General features: G+C 37.0%; 1 protein-coding gene across 2 annotated transcripts in view; it reads left to right on the top strand.

Annotated features, from left to right (window-relative positions):
• The window catches only part of PDZRN4 (PDZ domain containing ring finger 4), a 397,101-nt gene that overhangs the window by 320,830 nt on the left and 54,357 nt on the right, over positions 1–21,914 (top strand). For both annotated transcript variants that reach the window (XM_017530360.2, XM_017530365.2), the window contains 2 exons: positions 3,890–4,146; positions 7,248–7,350. In XM_017530360.2, coding sequence (XP_017385849.1) covers positions 3,890–4,146; positions 7,248–7,350 — 360 coding nt within the window. The remainder of the gene's footprint in view (positions 1–3,889; positions 4,147–7,247; positions 7,351–21,914) is intronic.

Raw genomic sequence — 21,914 nt, 5'->3', positions numbered from 1 at the left:
TTTTTTTTTCTCTCCTGAAAATCAACTTATCTGTATTCCTCTAGCAAAAGACTTTCCCACCTTTTACTGGACACTCAAAAATATTGGATATCTACCCTTAACTACCTATTTTAAATGGGACTCCTTTAACAGAGAGTTTCTTCATCTTTAGTCTCATCTCACAAAACAATTAAGACCTATATGTCATCTGTACAAAACTAAATTTAAGATTGAGACAAAGGATTAAGAGGGAAGAGGAAAAAAAGGAAGGTGGGATTGAGGGAGAGAATATAGTGCTAAAGAAATAGAATAATAAGGATATGACAATTTGAAATACCAAATGTCTGTCATTGGTTTAAAAACTAATCGCTTGAAAAAAAGGAAGTTTTGCTGTTACTTGTTAACAAACTTTTTATAGAGGATTAACTGTAGGTATTCTTCCAGTATAATTCTCACTTGCTGCAACTAATGATAACTGAGCAAAGCAATTGCTAGAAAATCCCAATTAAGGTATTTTTTTTCTTATGAAAGGCATAATTTATAAAATGGTGACCTTTTGATAGGCTAACAGTATGTTGATGAACTTCAAGTGAAGTGAAAAAAAAAGTGTTAGTATCATCAATGCTTACATCTTCTAAGGGATCATATGTAGTGGTAGAGCCTTTAAAGGTCATAGACTTGTTTACTTTGAGAGATATTAAATAGCTTATGAAAATAGAGGTCAGCTGCATGATAACTGGAAGAAAAGATCATTCCCCAATAGGGAAGTCAGATCTTGAGATTACAGGGACTGTCCTTTTCTTTAAGATTGTATTTGATTGTTCTTAGAGCAAAGGCTGAAATTTGCATATAAATTTCATGATAATAAATAAATGAATGTATGCATCATATAATCAATAGCCATTGATCTTGCCATATGAATGCTAATAGTGTTTGCATATACTAAACATTACAATAATTATTTCACAGCCTAAAATACTTTTCAATAATGTTTATATTTGTGCAAAAAATATATATTATTCTGGATTTTACGAAAACAATCCACTTAGCTTATAGTAACACAAATACATAATCTTGATCAGTAGGAAACTCACTTTCTAAAAATTGTTCTTGCTTCGAAGATCACTAGAGCAAATAAACATTCTGAACATCATGACTAGATTAACATGTAAGGCTGAGTACCTTGTCCTGGGGAAAAAATAGATGAATGGCATTTATCTGTCTGCTACCTATTGACACACTTTGTGGATTGGTAGAATTTAATGTGTGACTGGAAGAAACCCTGGTCACTAATTTTTCCCTTTACCTTCAGATATTGCATAAAGTTACCTCAAAAAAGTAGTCTTATTTCATTCCACCACTATTAGGGGTTCCTCTTGATGCAAGGCTTATAGGAAAAGATAACATGTTGACACTGTACCAGTAGATATATTAGTTGATAAGGCTGGGCGCAGTAGCTCACACCTGTAATCTTAGCACTTTGGGATGCTGAGGCAAGTGGATCATGAGGTCAGGAGTTTGAGACTAGCCTGGCCAACATAGCAAAACCCTGCACCTACTAAAAATACAAAAATCACCCGGGCATGGTGGTGCGCTTGTAGTCCCAGGTACTCAGGAGGCTGAGGCAGGAGAATCATTTGAACCCTGGAGGCAGATGTTGTGGTGAACTGAGACCACACCACTGCACTTCAGCCTGGGCAACAGAGCGAGACTCCATCTCAAAAATAGATAGATAGATAGATAGATAGATAGATAGATAGATAGGGACAATTGATGACAGACTGTGTGACTGAGATTTCTTTTCAGAGAGGGAAGGGCATGGGACCCTGTAGGAACAGATCTTCACTAAACTGAGGGGACATCATGAAGTAGGAAGGCTGGGGACAAAAGGGCAATTTTTATCTACTGCATAGATTCTCACAGAGCAGTCTTACCTACCACCTGATAATCTTCCACAATCTGGAATTGACAAATACTGGCCACAATATGAAACATAGGAGATGATACTATTCAACGAAAGGGGCTACATTTTATGTTGTGCTTTTTCATTCTGGGATTTCTTCTGTCATCTTCTGTCTACATGTCCTCAGGGGAGACAGTAGTGGCCCCAGCCCAAGCACCTGTCATACAGCAGGAGCTAAAGGAATGAGTGTGATGATGCCCATAGATGTCTCATGTCCACATACTCTCGTGTGCCCCAAGTCAGATATTCCAAGATGTATCAGTGAAAACTCGGTGATAAATTTTCAAGTTTAGTTCATGGAAAGAAGAATCAGAGAGTGAATGCAAAGATCAGTGAACGTGTTCACACTGGTAAATACCTAGTCAAATCTCTACCTGGGGTTTCTTACTAGTGATTCAAGAGCAAGAACTGAACTGGGACATAGTTTGCTGGTGAAGAAGCTTAATTGCTCATTTTTTGAAGGCACATTAACTCTTTGAGGGTCCATTGAGTAAATTAGCTCCTCCAGGTCATTAAGCCTGTCTCTACATGACGTGATGATTTCTACCTGGCATTGTGTCATTTATCCCAAAACACCCCACACATGCTCTGAGCACACACATATTCCTTGTCTACTCAGGGAGAGAGAATGTGCTCATTTGAATGTCAGCAGTTTCTCTACAACTGCAACTCAGTGACTTCTTTTTTAGACATCCAGGGATCTCTAAAGGTTTGCTGGTGCATAACAGTTATTAGTGCCTCACCAACAGGCTGGTGGCTTAGTTAGCTGTCTGGAAATGGTATAATTTCAGGGATATTGGGCACAGTTGTGCCACAAGATAGGTCTTCATATTTGCAAAAGCCAGCATTATTGATTCATTTGGGAGGAGAGTCATAAAGTTCTTTCAAGATTCTAGAGTCTTTTATTAAAATACAACTTCCACTAAAAGGCTGTGTTGTTAGGACTTATTTTAGGGAATACATTGAGAACTATTTGAGAGTAGTCTATATTGCCTCCCACAAGGGTGTTAGGGAAAGTGTGTAGGTGTTTTGGGAGCCACAAAGGTTGAGAAACATTCCGGGCTCTCAGTAAGCAGGCATAGGAGAGTCCCACGGAAAGGATCATTTTTCTCTCCCAAATTCCACTGGTTTCTTCCCCTGTTGAGAAGCAATGACTGAGGACAAAGGCAGACTTCACCGCTTTCTCTGTAATGTTCAGGACTCCTTTGGAGAGTCAGGAATTGGCATAAATTAAAATACGTGAGTATCCAGAGAGACATAGTATACCCATTCAGAGGAATTCTAGAGTGGTGCTTCTTTCAATGAATATAAATATAAAGCTGAATCTTGTGAGTATTCCAATTCTGATTCAGTAGGTCCAGGGTAGGGCCAGGGATTCTGCATTTCTAATCATCTCTCATATGATGCTGATATTGCTGGTTCCTAGACCACACTTTGAACAGCAAGGATTTAGGATAAAATGCATATGGGCAATAACACGGTCTCGGATTAAAACATTATGAATATGGAGGAAATTTGACAAAATCTTAAAAAATTGGATTTTAGGCAAATAAGACCTTGATTAAATATTGAAAATCTCACTGAGAGACTGACAGATCATGAAAAAAGTAGTATATACTTAACATTTCTATCTGAAGATTTCAGTGACTCTTTACTGAAGCAGATATGTTACTTAAATTTTTAAATCTTTACTAATAGTTCTGCTGTTTTACTAGTTAACCAGCTCCAGACACTTTATAAACAACTACAGAAGTAATTGTTGTTATAATCTCAGGTGCTTTGTCATGTTGGTAAAGACTTCAGTAAATATCAATGTCTGATTAAATATTCTATTACAAAATTCATATCAGACCTGGTTGAAAGCTTTCTCCCTACCTTTTATTAATCTATCACAACAGCCTCTCTGATCTTTCCTCTGAGATGAACAATGTCCTTATATGTTTGTAGGTCAATGGGAAGGATCTTTCAAAGGCCACTCATGAAGAGGCAGTGGAAGCTTTTCGAAATGCCAAGGAGCCCATTGTGGTGCAGGTGTTAAGGCGAACACCTCTGAGTAGACCGGCCTATGGGACGGCCCCAGAAGTGCAGCTCATGAATGCCAGCACTCAGACGGACATCACCTTCGAACACATCATGGCCCTGGCCAAGCTTCGGCCGTCTACCCCTCCAGTGCCAGACATCTGTCCATTCCTGCTCTCAGACAGGTATTTTTCTGTCATTTCTTCCAAAGCCCTGTTGGTTTCCATTTGTCATATAAAGTAGTTGTTGGAAAGAAGCAGTTTCGCTAGCAGGTTGACAGTTACAGAGACAGGTTTCCCAGCTCTGTTTGGAAAATGTCTCCACTGTTTCTATATATGCAGTTAGTTCTCAGTGGTCCCTGCCAGCTACTCTCCCTGACCCACATGGCTGCTTCACCTGGGTAATCAGACTTGCAAGGTGCCATGAACATTTCTGGCTCTGATTAGTTCATCTTCATATTACTAGCTGTCAAAAGCCTCATGCTACTCATGAACACTGGTCAGGGAAATCACTTTTCTCACCAAAGCTGCAAAAAACCTTATTAAGACTCATGTGGAAGTGGCATGTTGGCACCACATTCTCCTCTGTGGGCCACCTCTCTCTCTTCCTGGTATTGCTCTTCTTTAAAGAGAAGCTAGGAAATTGATTTAATTAAAGTGCAATTCTCCAAAGAAAGCAATTACCCAATATATTGAGATATAAACAAAGGATCTTGGCTGTCAGAGAGTAAGTATAGTGCTATCAAATAAAGAGCTATTCAAGGAATACTTCCTCTTGATTTTTGCCTAATTTAAAGGAAGCCAGAGAGATTTTATTCAAATTATCCTACTTGCACAGTTTTAGAAGTGTGTTTGCCCAGTTCATTGTGTTTTGTGAGCTTTCTAGTAAATATTCAAACAGAGTTTGCAAGAGCAATGGTCTCTTTAGGCTGCATTTTCATCACTTACTCCGATCTGTTCTTTACTTTGTAAAGAACATAGATCTGATTCATGCCACTTTCCTGCCCTTTGATAGCTGGCTCCCATAAGCCTGTTTCAGTGGGTCACAGATGTACATTTGAATCACCTGGGAACTTTTAGAAGCTATACCTGAATCACCCCTCAGGCCAATTAAATGAGAATTCTTAGAGTAAGTCTTAGGCATCAGAATTTTTCAAAACTCCCCCTAATATATTCTAATGTGCAGAAAGGTTTTGAAAACCACTCCTTGAGACTTCAAAGTCAGAAGGGCAGGGGATCTGCTTGTCTTGGGTATCGCTTTATTCATTCATCATTACCTTTTAAATAGCCCTTTGTGTCAGACAAATTGAATGTGTCAGGCATTGGAACTAGATGCCAGGCATAAAACTATGAACAAAAATAAAGTTACTACCTTCTAGAGTTCATATTTTAGAGAGGGAGTTGAACAAAAAACAAACAAATATATTTATTAATACAGCCTAAAATATAGTAGCTATTCAATAAATACCTCCTTGAATGGATAATAATAGCCAGCTTGTATTAGCTAACTTAACATGCTTTCAGTGTTATTCCAAAAGTTTTGCATTTATTGACTCATTTAGTTTTATGAAGGAGTGCATTATATTATCAACATCCTATGTCTAAGATGAAGGAACAGATATTAAATAACATGGACAAGATTACATAGCAAAAAAGTGACAGGGCCATGCTTCTAGGCCTAAGAGGTCCGACCCCAATACCTACTCCCTTAGCCAGTGCATCATGCTCTTCTTCCTAGGTCCTGCAGACGTTAGCTTATAGACAATCTTTTATAGAAAACACCCTAGGGCTGCAGTGAGTCCACCCCTACCATGTGCTCCCAAGGCTCCTATATTTTCCCCTTAATTATTGCACTGTATTAAAATTCCCACTTTGCTGCTTTCCCCAATTAATAGGGCAGAATTGGATTTTGTGCACCAATGTCTTTCTAGCACTTGGCCTGGCATCTGGTAGGCACTGAATAAATGTTGAGTGAATAAAGTGTTCCTTCCTTCTTACTATCTGAAAGGCAAGGTAAACACATCAGATGTCCAAAGCAGCAAGCTTCAATATTTCAACAGCCCAAATGAGCTGTGCAGAGCCAGTTCAGATATGAGCAAGGAGATTTATCTGGTAGACACCAGGAAAGATACTGCCTGCATTACTTTTACCATTCTGGCCTGCACTAGTGAGCCCTGTATGGAACTGACAGTCATAGATGGCAGTGAGGAAAGGCTGGTAGAATATTTATGCTGACAATAGCATAACGGCATGAGGACGGGTCTCTTGCTTTCAGCAAGGGAGCAGGGAACTAATTGATACCGCTATCTCCAAGTTTTCAATAAGGTCCACACTGGCAGGGCTTAGAGGTCTTATCTACTACAACTTGTTAATTGTATTCAGGCTTTTTTAGTGTCTTTTAGGTATAGACAAGGCCTTATGCCCTTTGCTGTTAAACTGTGCTTAGTCTTCATATGATATAATATGTAGTCTTTATATCAGAACATGATAAATTGAACGACACATTTACAAACTATTTAAAATATTTCCTAAAAATTAAAATACATAAAAGCCATGTGCCCATGTGCTATGCCTCATATCCCCTCGTTTCCTTAATTTAATCTGCTCTCTCTGTTACTGAGAATTTTCAAAAGGGATTATGAAATCTTGCATCTTATAGGAGCTTCCAGTGATTGGTCACCATGAATGCCCTTTAATATTTGTGTATATGTCCTTGATCACAGAGGGGGAAAATGTGTGTTATGAAGGAGAATGAGAAAGGGGGTATCTTAAGAAAGAGAGGAGGGGACAATGTGAACACATTTTAGAGTCTGAAAATATGTGAAAATATGTGTTTTTGAAAATGGTTTTCAAAAAATAGTTCACAGCTGTGGCTTATGAAATCAGTAGTGCTTTATGACAAAATGCCCCTCTTTAGTAGACTGCAATCTTAAATGCCACACACACACGTGTGGAGCTTGTCACATTTGGTGGAATGGAAGCAGGCCAAAAAGTATCAATAAAGCACCATGGACTGTCAGAGATTTCACATCAGCCTCTCCACAGAATACAGCTCTGACCACGGGCCCTTATTCCTAGCATTCTCTCAGAAATTGCAAATTGATGGACTTCAGGTAGAGGGAGAACGAAAAACAATTGCTTTTCCTGAGCTGTAGTTTATTTAAAGCCTAGATCACTACAGGTCTTATTCCAAAGCAGAGCAAACTAAAGTGAAATTCTAAAATCTGTTTTAATCTTGAAAACAATCCTTTTAATCTATTCCTTTCGTATTGCTACATTCCCCTTAGCTGCCATTCTCTGCATCCAATGGGGCATGAATTTTATGAGGACAATGAGTATATTTCCAGCTTACCTGCTGATGCAGACAGAACAGAGGACTTTGAATATGAGGTAAGATCATTTTCACACCACTTCACATTTCTTTATGAAGTTCTGGTTGAGGGGTTTTGCATAACAAAGAAATTAATTTATTACAGTGAGCAATATCTTGTCTATTACATATCTAGAATAAGATCTTTCAAATACTATTTGTTTTACCTATGTGGCTCTAGTGTTTTAAGTATATTGGAAAATATTTTTCTAGTATAAGCTTAAATATAATTTGCTCACATTTTTATTGCTTTTTAATAAATAATATTACAACAGGTACTTTTAAAAAAAATTTGTTCTGTAATATATGTGGAATTCCAAGTAGAGTTTGAAAAATAAATTATATTTAAAGCCAAGATTTTACTTGCTATTTTCATTTGTTGTATAATATTCTAATTTTCACTGATAAACTAGATTTTATTATATTCTTTGGAAATGAAATATTCTCTTTGTGCCTATGGCATGTACTCTAAATATCCATTTCACGGACTTCCTAGAAATAGAGATGGCCTTGTGCCCTTTGTTGTTAAACCGTATTTATTCTAAACATGGTCTAACGTTGGGATTTCTGTACTGTGATACATAACAATTCAAAAATTCCATCTGTTAATTATTTAAAAGCTCTCACAAAAGTTAAAGAATTTATCCTAATATTTCCTCTGCTTCTGCAGCCTGTATAGCTTTGAAAGGTTTCAGCCTACTCTGACATTTAAAAATGAAATAGATTAAGGAAGTAAAGAAGCTTTGGTCAACAGGCAGAGAACTCATGATTACCTGCCCTTTTAATGCTTCACATGATGTCATACAAGTTCAGCGAAGTGTTCTTTTCCACTTTACAAGCAGGAAATCCTGAAATCTCTTCCCTTAGGAGGATCTGAAATCAAATAAGGAAACTCACCTAAAGCAAAGAGACATTTGTTTGAAATCTTCTCCCCACAAAAGTCATTGCTGGGGATTACAGAAATCATTATTTCTTTGCAGCCAAAATTTAGAAAGATGTGAAATGATACCTGGTAACTGAATAGATGGTTTTGTCATTCTTGTGTTGTTCATGTTAAATTTTTATCTTCTCTTTATTAAGTTGATTGAAAAGTTTTATTTTCTAAATCTACTCAACCCTTGTCATACATTGCAGTATCCATTGCTTTGTCTATTCACATAAAATAAATTATAAAATGAGTGACTTATCCAGATAATTCAAGAGTCTTACATTTTCCTTTTAGTTAATGAATACTTTGGGTTTGGGGACTGGAATTATCTAGGTCACTTCAACTTTTTATTTGGATAATGCCTTAAAGCTTTATTAAAATAAGTCAGTGTGCTAGGGAGGGCATAGGAGAAAGACTTGTTTAGGCTAAGCAAGTTAACAGTAAAAGTCCTTTTAATTAATTAGCATGTCATTGAAATATTATAATACAGACAGATTTCCTTGCATTTCTATGGAGCTTACTGTAGCTGAACCACATCCTCTTTTCTGACCAATATTAATCCCCGGCAGAAGCGAGTATCAGGATGATGTCAGTGAATTCTCAGACAAGCTCTCTGTAGCCTGTAATCTCAACTAATCACAGCATCATAGTCATTAATTTGTTGTCAGCTGTGATTCTGTTGCCATAGACCCCTTTCTGAGTGACTGAAATAAAGACTATTCCTGTGAAATTCAAATAAGGAAAGAGTTGCTATGACAGTTTTCAATCATTAGAAAGGATGCATTTAAGAACAACATACATGGTTAAAGGTGGGAGTGAAGGCACAGGAGAATACCTCCAGAAAAAATTACCAGATTCAGGAGAGAATAATAGTTCTGCCCAGTACTCCTCAGTCTGTTACCCTTACGTGACACACACATAGAGTGGCACATCCTATCCCTTGTGGCTGCAAGGTATGCAAAATCTAGTCAATCTACTGCCATCATTGGAGCCTGTGGTGGACATCATTAGGCTCATTCAGTGAACAGATTTAGAAATGCTAATTCTGTCTTTGTTTTGCACTTTTACTGTTGCACCTAGAAGCAGACTGATCTGATGTTTCTGTGCCCAACTGAGATGACCCTACCTCCTCTAGGAGCTTCATCATAACCCTATAGCTCTAGAAATGGCATGGCTGAGCACCCTAAGAAAGCACCAGTTTGTGTCACTGAGAGAATATTACAGGGAACTAGGTCTAATGGCCAAGAAGAAGGCAAAAACTCAGAAAGAGACATACGCATTCCTCTTCAACCTAAACATGAGCACAACCAGGCAATCCAGGAAGTAGAAAGAAGGCTGTTTTTTCATCTGCTTTCATTCATTTGTAGCATAAATACTTAATGAGTACTTAAAATGTACCAGGCAGTTATCTAAGCATGGGATTACGAAGCTCTTGCCCCAGTGGAAGGAGGTTCTAGGAGAAGAAGCTCAACAATAAACAAACAAAGACATCTTCTATTCCATGGTGAGAAGTACTAATGGAGAACAGTAAGAGTGGTGTTGAACAGGATGTTACTGTCTTATACAGGGTCATCATGGAGTCTTCTGTCACAAGAGAACTAAAGAATATAAGCGACCTAGCCGTGTGAAAGGAGATTTTCAGAAAGAAGGCAGGGCAGGTGACCAGGGCCTGAACCAGGAGCATGCTGGGGTGGACGAGGAGTAGCAAAGAGGCCAGTGAGAGAGTGGAAAGGGGTGAAGTCAGAAAGAGGTGAGGGCATATCTTGTGGAGCCTTTGGTTTTGACTATGATATAGGAAGTTGCTTTGACTATGAGATGGGAAGTTGCTGGAACAAAGGAACATAACAGGATCCCTCCGGCTGTTGGGCTGAGATGGACAGGAAGGAAGCAAAGTCAGCTGAGAGGGCATGGGGAATTAGATCTGGACGGTGATGGTGGATGGAGTACGACATAGACTAGGAAGCATCCACCCCAGCCTGGAGGACTGTGCCACAGAGCTTTAATATAGTCTATGCTATGGCAATTTCTTCTGACATTTTAAGAGCAAAGTATTAGAGGTCAGAGTGAAGCACACCTTCTGGCATCCACTGGAACAAAAATAATATATCTACACTTTAAAAGAAATATAGTATATAGTATATAGTCTATTATATAGACTATATAATATATAGAATTTCTGAACTTGCTAAAATACAAACTGTGCGACTATTTAGGTGCCTTTTTAAAGACCTACTTACTATAGACTCAGTGAACCAAAGCTGATCTGTATATCTTGTGAGTACATATATAGGCTTTTAGCACATGGATTAACCCAATAGACCAAAACAGAGCTGACTGTCTTGTAAATACATATTTAGGGACTTTTTAACATGCAGATTATTTCATTGATAGACTGTAACAGCTCCCTTCAGAGCCCTGGTGGACAAGCAAATGCTTCTTTAGAGATATTGTAGTCAATGTGTCCATGTTATAGTGACTCCAGTGTGTTAGGAACCTCTATGAAAATTTAATGACACCCATATCTCACCATGACCTATCTCCACTTTTCCTAAGAAAAATATTTGACTGGGTTTTAAATTTCCCCATAGTGCTTCAGAAAAGTCTCGGAGGACCAGTCTATATTAAAAGAGTCACAGCTTGAAATTTGTTCTCTTTAAAAAATGATGGCACTTGTTCTCTAATTAAAAATGATAAATGAGTTTAATTTTATTTTTGAGAAAAAAAAATAAACGTATAAAAATTTAAACAATACACCCATCATAAGAGTTAGGGTGTTCCATGCCACTGGAATTTCACTGAGGATTAAGCTTCTCTTCTTTTTAGTTTCAACTTTGTTCATTTTTGCCCCCCTAGAGCCAGCCAAAGGTTGAAATAAATCATAAATAGCCCTTAGCAAGTCGGAGGCAGATCTCAAATCCAACCTCTACTAGAAGTAACTTAAAGGGAAAGGTTTTGAGAAATATGGAGATCTTCTTGCCCAGCTCCTAATAAAGACATGTTTGCAACTGCCTGAGTGCATTTGCCATTAACTCTCAAAAGTCAATGCTAATGCTGATAGAGGGGTTAGAAACCAATACATGCAAAATTGAGATAGTATAAAACATCACGTTAGTCAACATAAGCAACGGTTCTGTGCCTGCAGATTTTTATCACTTAGAAATACGGCTCGAAATCACTTTTACTTCTCCCTCAAAAATCAGGCAAAGAAATATATACAAAAGGCTGAAATAAGTAGCCTTTATGTGTCCAATGTTATAAAAATATAAGCAAAAACATTTTAGAAGTTTGCTTGAAGAGGTACTAAAAGTGGAAAAGAGAGGATAAATACGTCAGAGTTCTATGTACATGTTAACTGAAAACCAAAGCTGGGCCAGTGTCTATAAATAGGAGTGAGCATTTAGCATATTAATTAGCTTCCTCTTGGAAATCCTTATGCAAAGCATAAGCAAACCCACTTATGCTGTGCTGAGAAGTGTCGTTTTGCAAAATGTATTTCCTGGAGCTGGATCCCTGCAAATACGTGCAGAATATTTGCGAGGCTTTAAGTACGTAATCTCTCTTTTACGTAAAGAAAATGGAATCATGAATCGGGGATTTTCATTCAAAAAAAGTATCAAGAAGATAATTATTAACTAGATTTCATCATATTTTTTGAGCAACTTCATGATTTGTGAAGGCAAAATTTAGGAAAAAAAAAAAAAGTCCCTAGTATACCTGTTTAGAGCTATATAGATCTTAAGGCTCTGAGGGCAGCGGCTTCATCTGCCTTGCTTATCACTGCATCACGTGGCCCATTTCACAGTTGGTGCTCAATGCATATTTCCTCAAGGAATAAATGAGGGTTCCCATTGCTGTCTGCATGGACCAACTCTGAGCCACCTAGTCCCTTTCCTCTTTTCCATACAAAGGGAAATGGAAAAGAACTTGGGACCACTGCCCAGTTATAATAAATGCCCTCTCCCTTTCCAGCAGATATTTGTTCTTGGAGCAGGAGTTTCAATTCTAGTGCCATTTTTGTCTCAAAACCTTCTAAGGAAAGGGCAAAGATGGTGAAAAATAGGGAGAAATAAGTCATGTAGTAGAAAGTTAATGGTCTCCATGGAAATGTATCTTCACTGGCCACCTTATAAAATCATAGAATCTCACACTTGGTATAAATTTGGCAGGTTCTCTAATCCATGCTTGGCAGGTTCTCTAATCCCCCTTATTACTTCTTGACCAAGGACTCAATCAGCATATGTGAGAAACACTGCAAGGAACTGGGAACTAAGTGCCTCCCCCACTAGCCAATTGTGGCTCTGCCCGTCTCTGATCTTGACAGAGGCAAACGTATCAAAGAGTTTGAAAGCCAATGATGGAAGAAACATGTTGGGTATGAACCATAATTGATAAAGAGACCATATAGTATCTGTATGTTGCAGTAGATAAATGAGAAAATCATGTATAGCGTGTAAAAGGGTAGAATATTTAGATTTGTTTAATTCACTGAATGTCTTCCACTAGTCCCTTTTCTTCCGCTTGTTAGTCACATTTTAGAATTATTAATGAAATGGCTAAAATAATTTTATACCACTTACTACTGGGCAGTAAAATCATCCATTTAAAAAAATCATCTTCATAAGTGCTGGTCCTTTGGGAAATTTACTCAATTGAAAACTGATCTGGATGGAGTGTGAAATATTTTTATTACCTGAGCATTAAAGATAATACGGTATTCTGTCAGTCTGGAGATGGTTCACTGAGGTACCTATTAATGACAGCACCATTTTCTCAAATATGTCAGATGAGAATCTTAATCAGGGAGACCAAACCAATGAGTTATCATATATCAGAGCTAGTATTTCCAGATTCTCTGTGACATGTTTCTCCTTCTTATCACCACTGTCTTCCCTTTGTTTCCAACATTGTTCTACCTTTAGGCTAGTTTTTGCTCTCCTGTGGCCCGTCCCTAATCCTAATCTCTGCAGGCCATCCTATCCACCACTGCCAGATCAAATCTTTTCAAGTGTGCCTCTCATTGGCTTACTCCTCTGTTTCTCATCTTGTATGACTCTGTTCCCTGAATTAACTAAAATCCTTTGCCTGCCATGGAGGGTCCTTGGAACTCTGACACCACCCCACCTTTTCAGCATCATGGGATCAAACTCTAAAGCACACCAATACTCAGAGGAAGCTGTGTGCTTTCCTTTCTTTGTGCCTTTGCTCATGCGCTGCTGTGCCTCTGGGATGCTTTTGTGACAATCTCTGCTACCGTTCAAAGACAGAGTCAAGCATCACTTCAAAGACAGAGTCAGGCATCAATGCGTAGAAGCATTCTGTGATGGCCTCCTACCATGTACTACAATCTTTCCCACCACTGAACTCCCACACCACATTCTGTAAACATTTTCTGTTCTTTAGATTATGCCCAAAACTATAATCGTTTATGTACTTGTCTTTTCTTCTAAATGGGTTGTCTTTATAACAGAAGTGACCACTTGTAATTATCTTCTTCACCAGGAGGGCCCAGCACAGGACCTGGCACACAGTGATCCTTCAGTAGTATTTGTGTGATGAGTGAATAAATTGTGGATCGTTGCTGCTACTATTCTTATTTTATAAGTCCCCAAAATAACTACAAAGTGTTAAATTAGGGGAGAGGAAAAGAAGGCTGATAGAGAATAACAATTTGAAATAAAGTAAGAAAGTATTTTTTCATAGGATGTCAATTTATCTGTTAATTTGAGGAAATGGATTTGAGTGTATACCTGAGCCAGATTGTAAAGTAAGGAAACTGAGTTTTTTATTGTTTCTGTTTTACCAAGGAACATATGTGTATTTTACCACAAATCCATAAGCTGCTGAACCCTGGTAAATAGACATGCTAATTTCTGTAGTTAGAGAATGATTGGGGTTCAGGCCTGTTAGGATAACTGTATACCCTGGTTTGCCCTAAACAGTCTTGGTGTATGGCTCATTATCAGTAGCAGCTTTTCTTTTTTTTTAACTTTTGCAAGTATCCTAGTAGAAAATACATTGTGTGGTTGTTCTACTCGTTGAACTTTGAGACTAATACTTCATAAAATCACATGTTGTATTATCCTAACATTTCAAGCAGAATTTCTTAAATTGAATGCCTGTTTATTAAATTGTATGATTTCCCTAAATTGTGAGATTAATTTTTATTTTCTTGTCAGTCTTGCTTGAAGAGTGACTAGAAAAAATGCCACAAAGTTGGCAACAGTTATCAAAGTTATTATAATTCTTTCAGATTTCTTACTGAATCAAATAAGATTAGTATTGCTATTAGTTTGTTTCTGTAATTTCGTAAAACAAATAAGAAACAAATCTGTCTTTTGCCTTACTGATTGTGACAACACTAAACCTTATTTCCTGAGAAAACAGTGAAAAGCAAATTGAACCTTCCAAGTTGGTTATTAAACCAGGTACCACAGGCACATTTATTTTACCAGGAATCTAAATATAAATGAAGATTCCTTATACTACATATATGACTTTTATCAAAATGCTGACATTCAATTTTTGTTTGAAGATACCTATGATACATATTCAGAAGATTTCCTTGCATTACTTAAAGGTGTTTGTGAAAGGTTGTGTTTAAGGTGCATATTTGCATATCAAATCATATTTTCCAGTGACTTCTATTCTGCTTTCAAAGACTATTTTCATAGTGGCAGGAAAAGAAGAGCTGTCTTTTCTAATATAAAGCAAAATTTGTGTTAAAGATTCTAATGTTGTTTTCAGAGGCAATATAATATAATGGAGGGAAATCAGACCAGGAGTCTAAATCTCTCTTGAATGAATTGTGTTCCACCTGTGTGATCCATGGGAACAGCTAGTGTTGACTATGGAGTGACTGGTCTGCATCTATTTCTAGAATGTAGCTCATATAAACAAAGTGAGACAAATTCATGGTCAAATCCTTAAACATTTTTACAAGTATTTTAACAGTTTAAACATACCAACCCACATTTTATTTCAGTTCTTACAGAGAAAGCCCACACACTCACATGACCTCACATTGGTCTGTGTCTAGTACAATATGCCTCAGTTGGTATCAAGTAGCACCCCTCTCCGTATTATCTCTGACTTTAGCTTTAGCGTTCAGAGCAACTTAGCTCATATGCATTTACCAATTTGAAATGGAAGATGCAGTCTGTAAAAATCTAGAAAATAAATTACTTTATTTACGTATAATACATATTTTTAAATTCAAAAATACAAAAAAATAATCCTCGTTTGGAATTTTTCTTCACTATATCATATTGTCTCTGAAATGAATGAATGGAATCCCTAAGGGAGATGTGTTTTATATTAGGATTACAGTTCTCCTTCTCCTTCAAGGTCATAAGCTACTGGTAGTACTCTGGTTTCTGGTTACGTGCTGCATTTACCAATATTCACTGTCTATTACATAATCCATTCCAATGTAATTGAATATAAATAAAAGAGAACTAGTGCAGATGTATGATAAATCTGATCTATGCATTTGAGGTCCAAAATACAATTTTTAAATATGGTGGCAATCGTACCACCTAAGATAATAACAGTTAATATTTTGTGTGTGTTTTCGTCTTCTATCTACACTGTATGAGTGTAATTTTGCCATTTTGGGGAAATTTAAAATTTTTCCAATTTTTATTTAAATCATTAAGAGCTACCGTTAACTGCTTTATGCATAACTTTGTCTGCATTTCAGAGTTATCTCCCTAAGAAAATTTTCCCAAAGTAAAATTACTGTATCAATGCACGAATAGTTTATAACACTTCAGATAAATATTCATTGAAAAATTGCTGTACAAGAAAAGATGTATTAATTTATATTCTTACAGGCAATATATGAGAGTAGTATCATTAGTATTAAGTGCGCATATTTCCTTTATTATTATATAACCTTTATTTAAAACACATTTTAAAAGGGGCTTGACTTGAGGCCAGAAGCTTGAGAGCAGTCTGGACTATGTAGTGAGACCCTGTATCTATAAAAAAATTAAATAATTAACTGCGCATGATGGCATCTGAGGTCCCAGCTAGTCAAGAGACTGAGGTGGGAGGATTATTGATCCTAGGAGTTAAAGGCTACTGAGCTATGCTCACACCACTACACTCCAGCCTGGGTGACAAAGCAAGACCCTCAACTCTATATAAATAAAAGTTTTGGAATAAATACCCAGTTTACAGAAATAATATAGTTTCATCAACATAGTAAATGGGATTAACATTATAGTTAGTATTTAACGTATACCTACTTCCATGTCAACCGTATATTCAAATATAGGTCCATAAGCATAAGGTTGAACAAAAAGATAAGTTTTAAGAGATTTGAAACGTCATAGATGAAGAGCATTTTAAATGAAATCAGGAAATGCCTCCTAAATTCAGCATGCTTCTGCCTCAAATCTGCTTGTTCTTCTATCCTCTGTCTTAACAGCCCCCTTAGCTGCACAATTCTAAGAGTTACAGTGTTCTGAGCATTTACCGTGTTGCCAGGCTCTCAGCTATGTGCTTTAGAGATCACCTCTAATTCTAAAACAAACTTGCTTTCTAGGTAAAGTGGCACAGACCAGAAAGCTAAGAACAGCCCTGATTCCTTCCTGCTCCTCACCCCCAACACCACAAAATGCTCTCAGTTGAGCCTGGTGCATCTTCACAGCCAGGCCCTAACCCCATCCCTCTAAAGCAGTTGCCTCCTCACGTCTTCCTGCTCTTAGTCTCTGCCACCACCATCTCTTTCTTACTGTTAATGATCATGCCACCCCTTTGCTGAAAATTCTTCAGTAATTCTTCATTGTTTCTACGAATGCTCCTCAGAGCTTTTCAATAGAGGAATAATGAGGAACATGAGGGGTCTTAGCCCACCAAGTCTGGGTGTAGGGCCTAAAGAGCAATTTCATACCAGTTTTGTTTCATTCTTTGGAAATTTGCATTTTACCTCGTAGTAGATACATTGTGGTTTCCCCACCCCCACTTTCACAAATTGATACTCCAGGAAGATGCATAGTGTTTAAGCTGTAGTTTTATGGCGCCCCTGACATTCCAGTTTGGAAAACTCAGGCCTGTATAATGAAATGTAAACTCCGTAGCATATGAGGCGCTTCCCATCTGCCTCCCTGTGCTCACCACCCACTAATCCAAGCGAACTGAGAATGCTGTGCTTCTGCCACATAAACTGCCTGCAGCTCCCCAAGCATCACATTTCTTGGTCTTTAGTTTTTGTTCTTGCTTTCCTCTGCCTAGAATACTCCCTTTATCTTCCTCCACACTGTTCCTATACCGTTGGTTTCATGTCAGAGGTAGAAATAAGAACACAAAGACAAAAATGTTTTTTGAACTATTAAATATTTGACAAACGAAAGATATGGTTATAGTTTTTCACTGAAAGAAGTACAGGATTCTTCTTAAAACTGCCTAGATTCTGGCCTCTGCCCTCTCTTCCACTTGCTTTATATATGATTATTGTTTTTTCTTACTTTGGGTTCCCCAAAAAGTCTCTAACCTTCTTCAGTATGGTTAACTTTGTTTTACGCATCCCTCTCTTCCAAGTACTCAGCACATTAAATGATCAAAGCAATGGTTAAATCTTAAAGGCACTTGAAGGCTAGCAAAGCTGAAGCATAAGTCTCAAAGATGGTTTAGAACTGAGGCTCTTTGGACATACATCTCACATTTTCAAAAAGTTGTTTTGTTCTTCAAATTAAATATGAGAGAAAATATCATATTTTTTTGTAATTTAAATTTAAAATTATTATTTACTCTCCCAGTAAACATGCCTAAATACGGACACACACATACACAGCCTCTGACTCTGCCTCGTTATTGGCTGGGAGCATGTTTAAAATGTGGTGATGGAGCAAATAAATCTTTTGGCTCATTTCAAGCCCATAGAAAGATGTCAGCAGTAACAATGATGTTTACAGATGAAGCACTGGATGGTAGTATTTTTAAATACAACAACAAATAATCTACGCCTGTAGTCATCATAAATGAAACAGATTAGGAGAATGTGAAGATGAAGGCACAAAGCTGATAATCACCTGGCTTGAACTGAGATATGGCACTTCCAGACATTATCAGATTTTAAATATCCAGATTTAATTACTTAAAATAAAACATTTAAGGCAGCGTATGTTTGTGTTTGGTGTTGATGCCAGCTATTACAGAAGCCACAGTTTTGGAACTCAAATCTAATTGTGAGTTGCAGCTCTGCAGCAGAAGTTATTCACCAGTCAAAGTTAGACTTGACCAGTTTCTCAAATACTCTTTTGCCTGTGCTTTCATTTCATTGTTCTTGCCCTCTTACCAATCTTCTCTTTTCATATTTCTATTTGTTAGCATAACGTTTCAATAGTGACAAAATGTTAGAAGTTAAATCTGAGACTTTTCTTCATTCTGTAAAACACATTGAAACCATTTGCTCTTTTTGCTCTCTTGAGAATACCACAGTTTTAAAGTCCCACATTCTTCTCAGTAGGAAGTGAAGGATTCCGTAAGAAGTTACCATATAAGAATTTGCTGTAGAAAGGTTGTTAGCGAAAAAAAAGTTGTACATTTTATAAGATGGATAGAGTCTTCCTTTAAATATAAAAGACTTGTTAGTAATCAAGGCACAATAAGAGATATTATAGGTAGGAACTTGAAATAATGGAAAAGCACATATGGATTAAAAACAATTACATCGTATTTGGACAAAAGAGAATTGAAATGAAGAGAGCTTTGACATGGTGCATAGGAGCCATAAGAAGGCTATAGACGCACATTTGATTTACTTGACAGGGGAAACTGAAGCCTGTAAAGGTGAAAGATTCACCTGTCACAGCTAGTTAATGGCAAATGCTGGGCAAGAATTTCTTCTTTCTCTTAAGAAATGATTTTTTATATTATTTTAAAAGTACTATATGCTTGTTATTGGTATGTCATTATTCAGTTTTCACTTTGGCGTGTAATCTAATATGTGTTCTTTCCTAGATTGTGTAATTGTCAAGAGGATATAGTATTTGACTGTTTTTATAAACGAATTAAAACTAATACATCCTACATATTATGTGATTACCTGTGGTTTATCTTATGAGAGAGGTTTAAGACTCCTAAATAGCCATTGGAAGGATAGTGCTTTTTCCAAGGGAATGTTTATGAGTAACTAGAGGATCCCCTGACAGCTGTTGAGCCTTTTTTGCAGCCAGGAAGTTCATAATCCTTAAAGAATTTTTCCTTCCTTTGACTTGGACATGGCTATCTGCCAAGTAAAGACAGTTACAAATGTGCTTTAAGAGTATGTGAGCAATGCAGTTGGGAAATTCAAAAGAAAACTGATTCCCTGTGTGGAGACACCACTATGTGTTTTTAGTTAATAATGATTTAATCTCTTCCTGTCTGATAGACAAAGAAATTAACAAATCTCTCTCTCCAAAATGAAAACAACAGTGACTCCAAACTTCTCTTTCTCTCCCTCAGATAATTTGCGTGACCAGCAGACTTTCCATCGCTTACTTTTTTCTGGGTTAACTTGAAAGTCTAAATCTCCCAGATGATGTGCTTTTAGATTTATTCACCTTAAAATGTTTTTTACGAACGCAGTCTCATACAATATATCCTAGTATAGGATGGGTAAACTAATTCACAGACATAGAGTAACTCATATAGGAGGCAGCACATGTGAATATTAAATTAGTTTTACTATCTGATTCTCACAGAAGGAAATGAATTAACATTATCACCACTTCAAACTGGACTGGCCATTTTATATGCAAGTTCTATTCTTTATGTCTGCCAAAAGCAAAGAAAGCCATATGTTCTCTCAGGGATTTTTCTCAGGGGTAGGGAAATTGGCTTTAGGGTCATTTTCTGTCACTTTCCTTAATGGTCTTAAACATGTGCATAGCTGTACAGTAATAAAGTACAGACATTCGTAATATTATAATTCAAAATGATCAATATCTGATTAATATCAGATTAATCATGTGGAAAAGATTCTAGAAGACTTTCTAATCCCCAAATTATTTTGCTTATATTCCAACTATATAAAATAAATTCCCCTCATTAAGTCCTCATTTACTGTTCCCTATAAATAACCTGCCCATTAATTTACAAGTCATTCCTTCAAAACTTTTTATTCCCAAAACACTAAACATTTCATTGTATCATTCTTATTGGAGGAGAAATTATATTTAGGTATATATGGAATCAGCCTAAAGTGCACTCAAATCGGACTCCAATACTTAGTATTACTATGTGACCTCTTTGAGTCTCGGGTTCCTCATCTGTGAAAAGAAGATAGTATTAATAATATGTATTTGTTAGTATTAAATGTAATACTATATGAGAACATGTAGTCCTGACTGGCACATACATAGTAAATATGTATATATTCAGGTATATGCCATCATTTCATGGCCCTGAGAGAAAATGGCTGCCAGGTTTCCCACTTAGCTGAAAGGTCCCTCTCATGTAGATGCTGACTGAGTAGTAAATTGATGAAGAAGGAACATCACTATGGGGTTGCTTGTGGACGATTTGAGGCATGGGCACATGCATATAAAAATGTCTAGAAAGTAGATGGATACATGGAGCTACAGCTGAAGATAGTGAACTCAGTGGTGATGCAGTGCTAAGAATGTCAACCTGAAAGTGTTAGTTGGAGCCTGTGACTTCACACATTACTCAGCAAATATTTATTAAGTACCTAGTTCATATTAGAGACTGTCTCAGGTACGAGAAACACAGAGGCCAACAACACAATGCCACTGCTCTCCTGAAGTTTGTATTCAAAAGGGGAAGAAGACAATAAAAACTAAGGGAATTAAGAAAATCCCTGATGAAAAAAAATAGTGTTAGGAAGAAAATAGTGTGAAATTCCAGTGTGGGACAGGTACAGACAGAATAGCCAAAGATGGCCTCTCTGAAAGCTGAAAACTAAAAGAAAATAAAGAACCCACCCACACAAAGATCAGAAGGAATAATCATCATCATCAATAACAGCCACAACTATCCCTTGCTGCAAAGTACTAGTGCATATTGACTCATACTCATTTTTAAGCCACTTCATAGAGGTAAGATTGACATACAAAATCTCTACATATTTAATTTATGCAACTCAATGAGCTTGGAGATAAGTATACACCTCTGAAATTGTCACCACAATCTATGCCATAAACACATTTAGTAAAGTTGCAGGATACAAAATCAACATACAAAAATTAGTTGCATTTCTATACACTAACAAGGAAATATCTGAAAAGGAAACTAAGAAAACAATTTTATTTACAACAGTATTAAAGATAACATACTTAGGAATAAGTATAGCTAAGGAGGTGAAAGACTTGTACCCTGAAAAGTATAAAACAATATTAAATTAAAGCAGATACAGATAAATGGAAAGACATCTCATGTTCCTAGACTGGAAAAATTAATATTGTTAGAATGTCTGTGCTACCCAAGTGATCTACAGATTGATGCAATTCCTATCTAAATCCCAAAGGCATATTAACTCATTTAAACTTGACTACAACAGTATGAAATAGGCATTTCCCACTTTATATATGAAAGAACTGAGGCAGAAAAAGGTCAAGAACTATTGATAGCAGGTTAGTGGAGGAGCTGGCATTCACATTGTGGTAGCCTGGCTCCAGAGCAGATACTCATCTGCATGAAGGGTAAGTG

This window comes from Cebus imitator, unplaced genomic scaffold, assembly GCF_001604975.1.
Source record: "Cebus imitator isolate Cc_AM_T3 unplaced genomic scaffold, Cebus_imitator-1.0 Scaffold2, whole genome shotgun sequence".
Lineage (NCBI taxonomy): Eukaryota > Metazoa > Chordata > Mammalia > Primates > Cebidae > Cebus > Cebus imitator.
The sequence above is the reverse complement of the archived record's forward strand: the minus strand, read 5'-3'. Positions and strand labels throughout refer to the sequence as shown.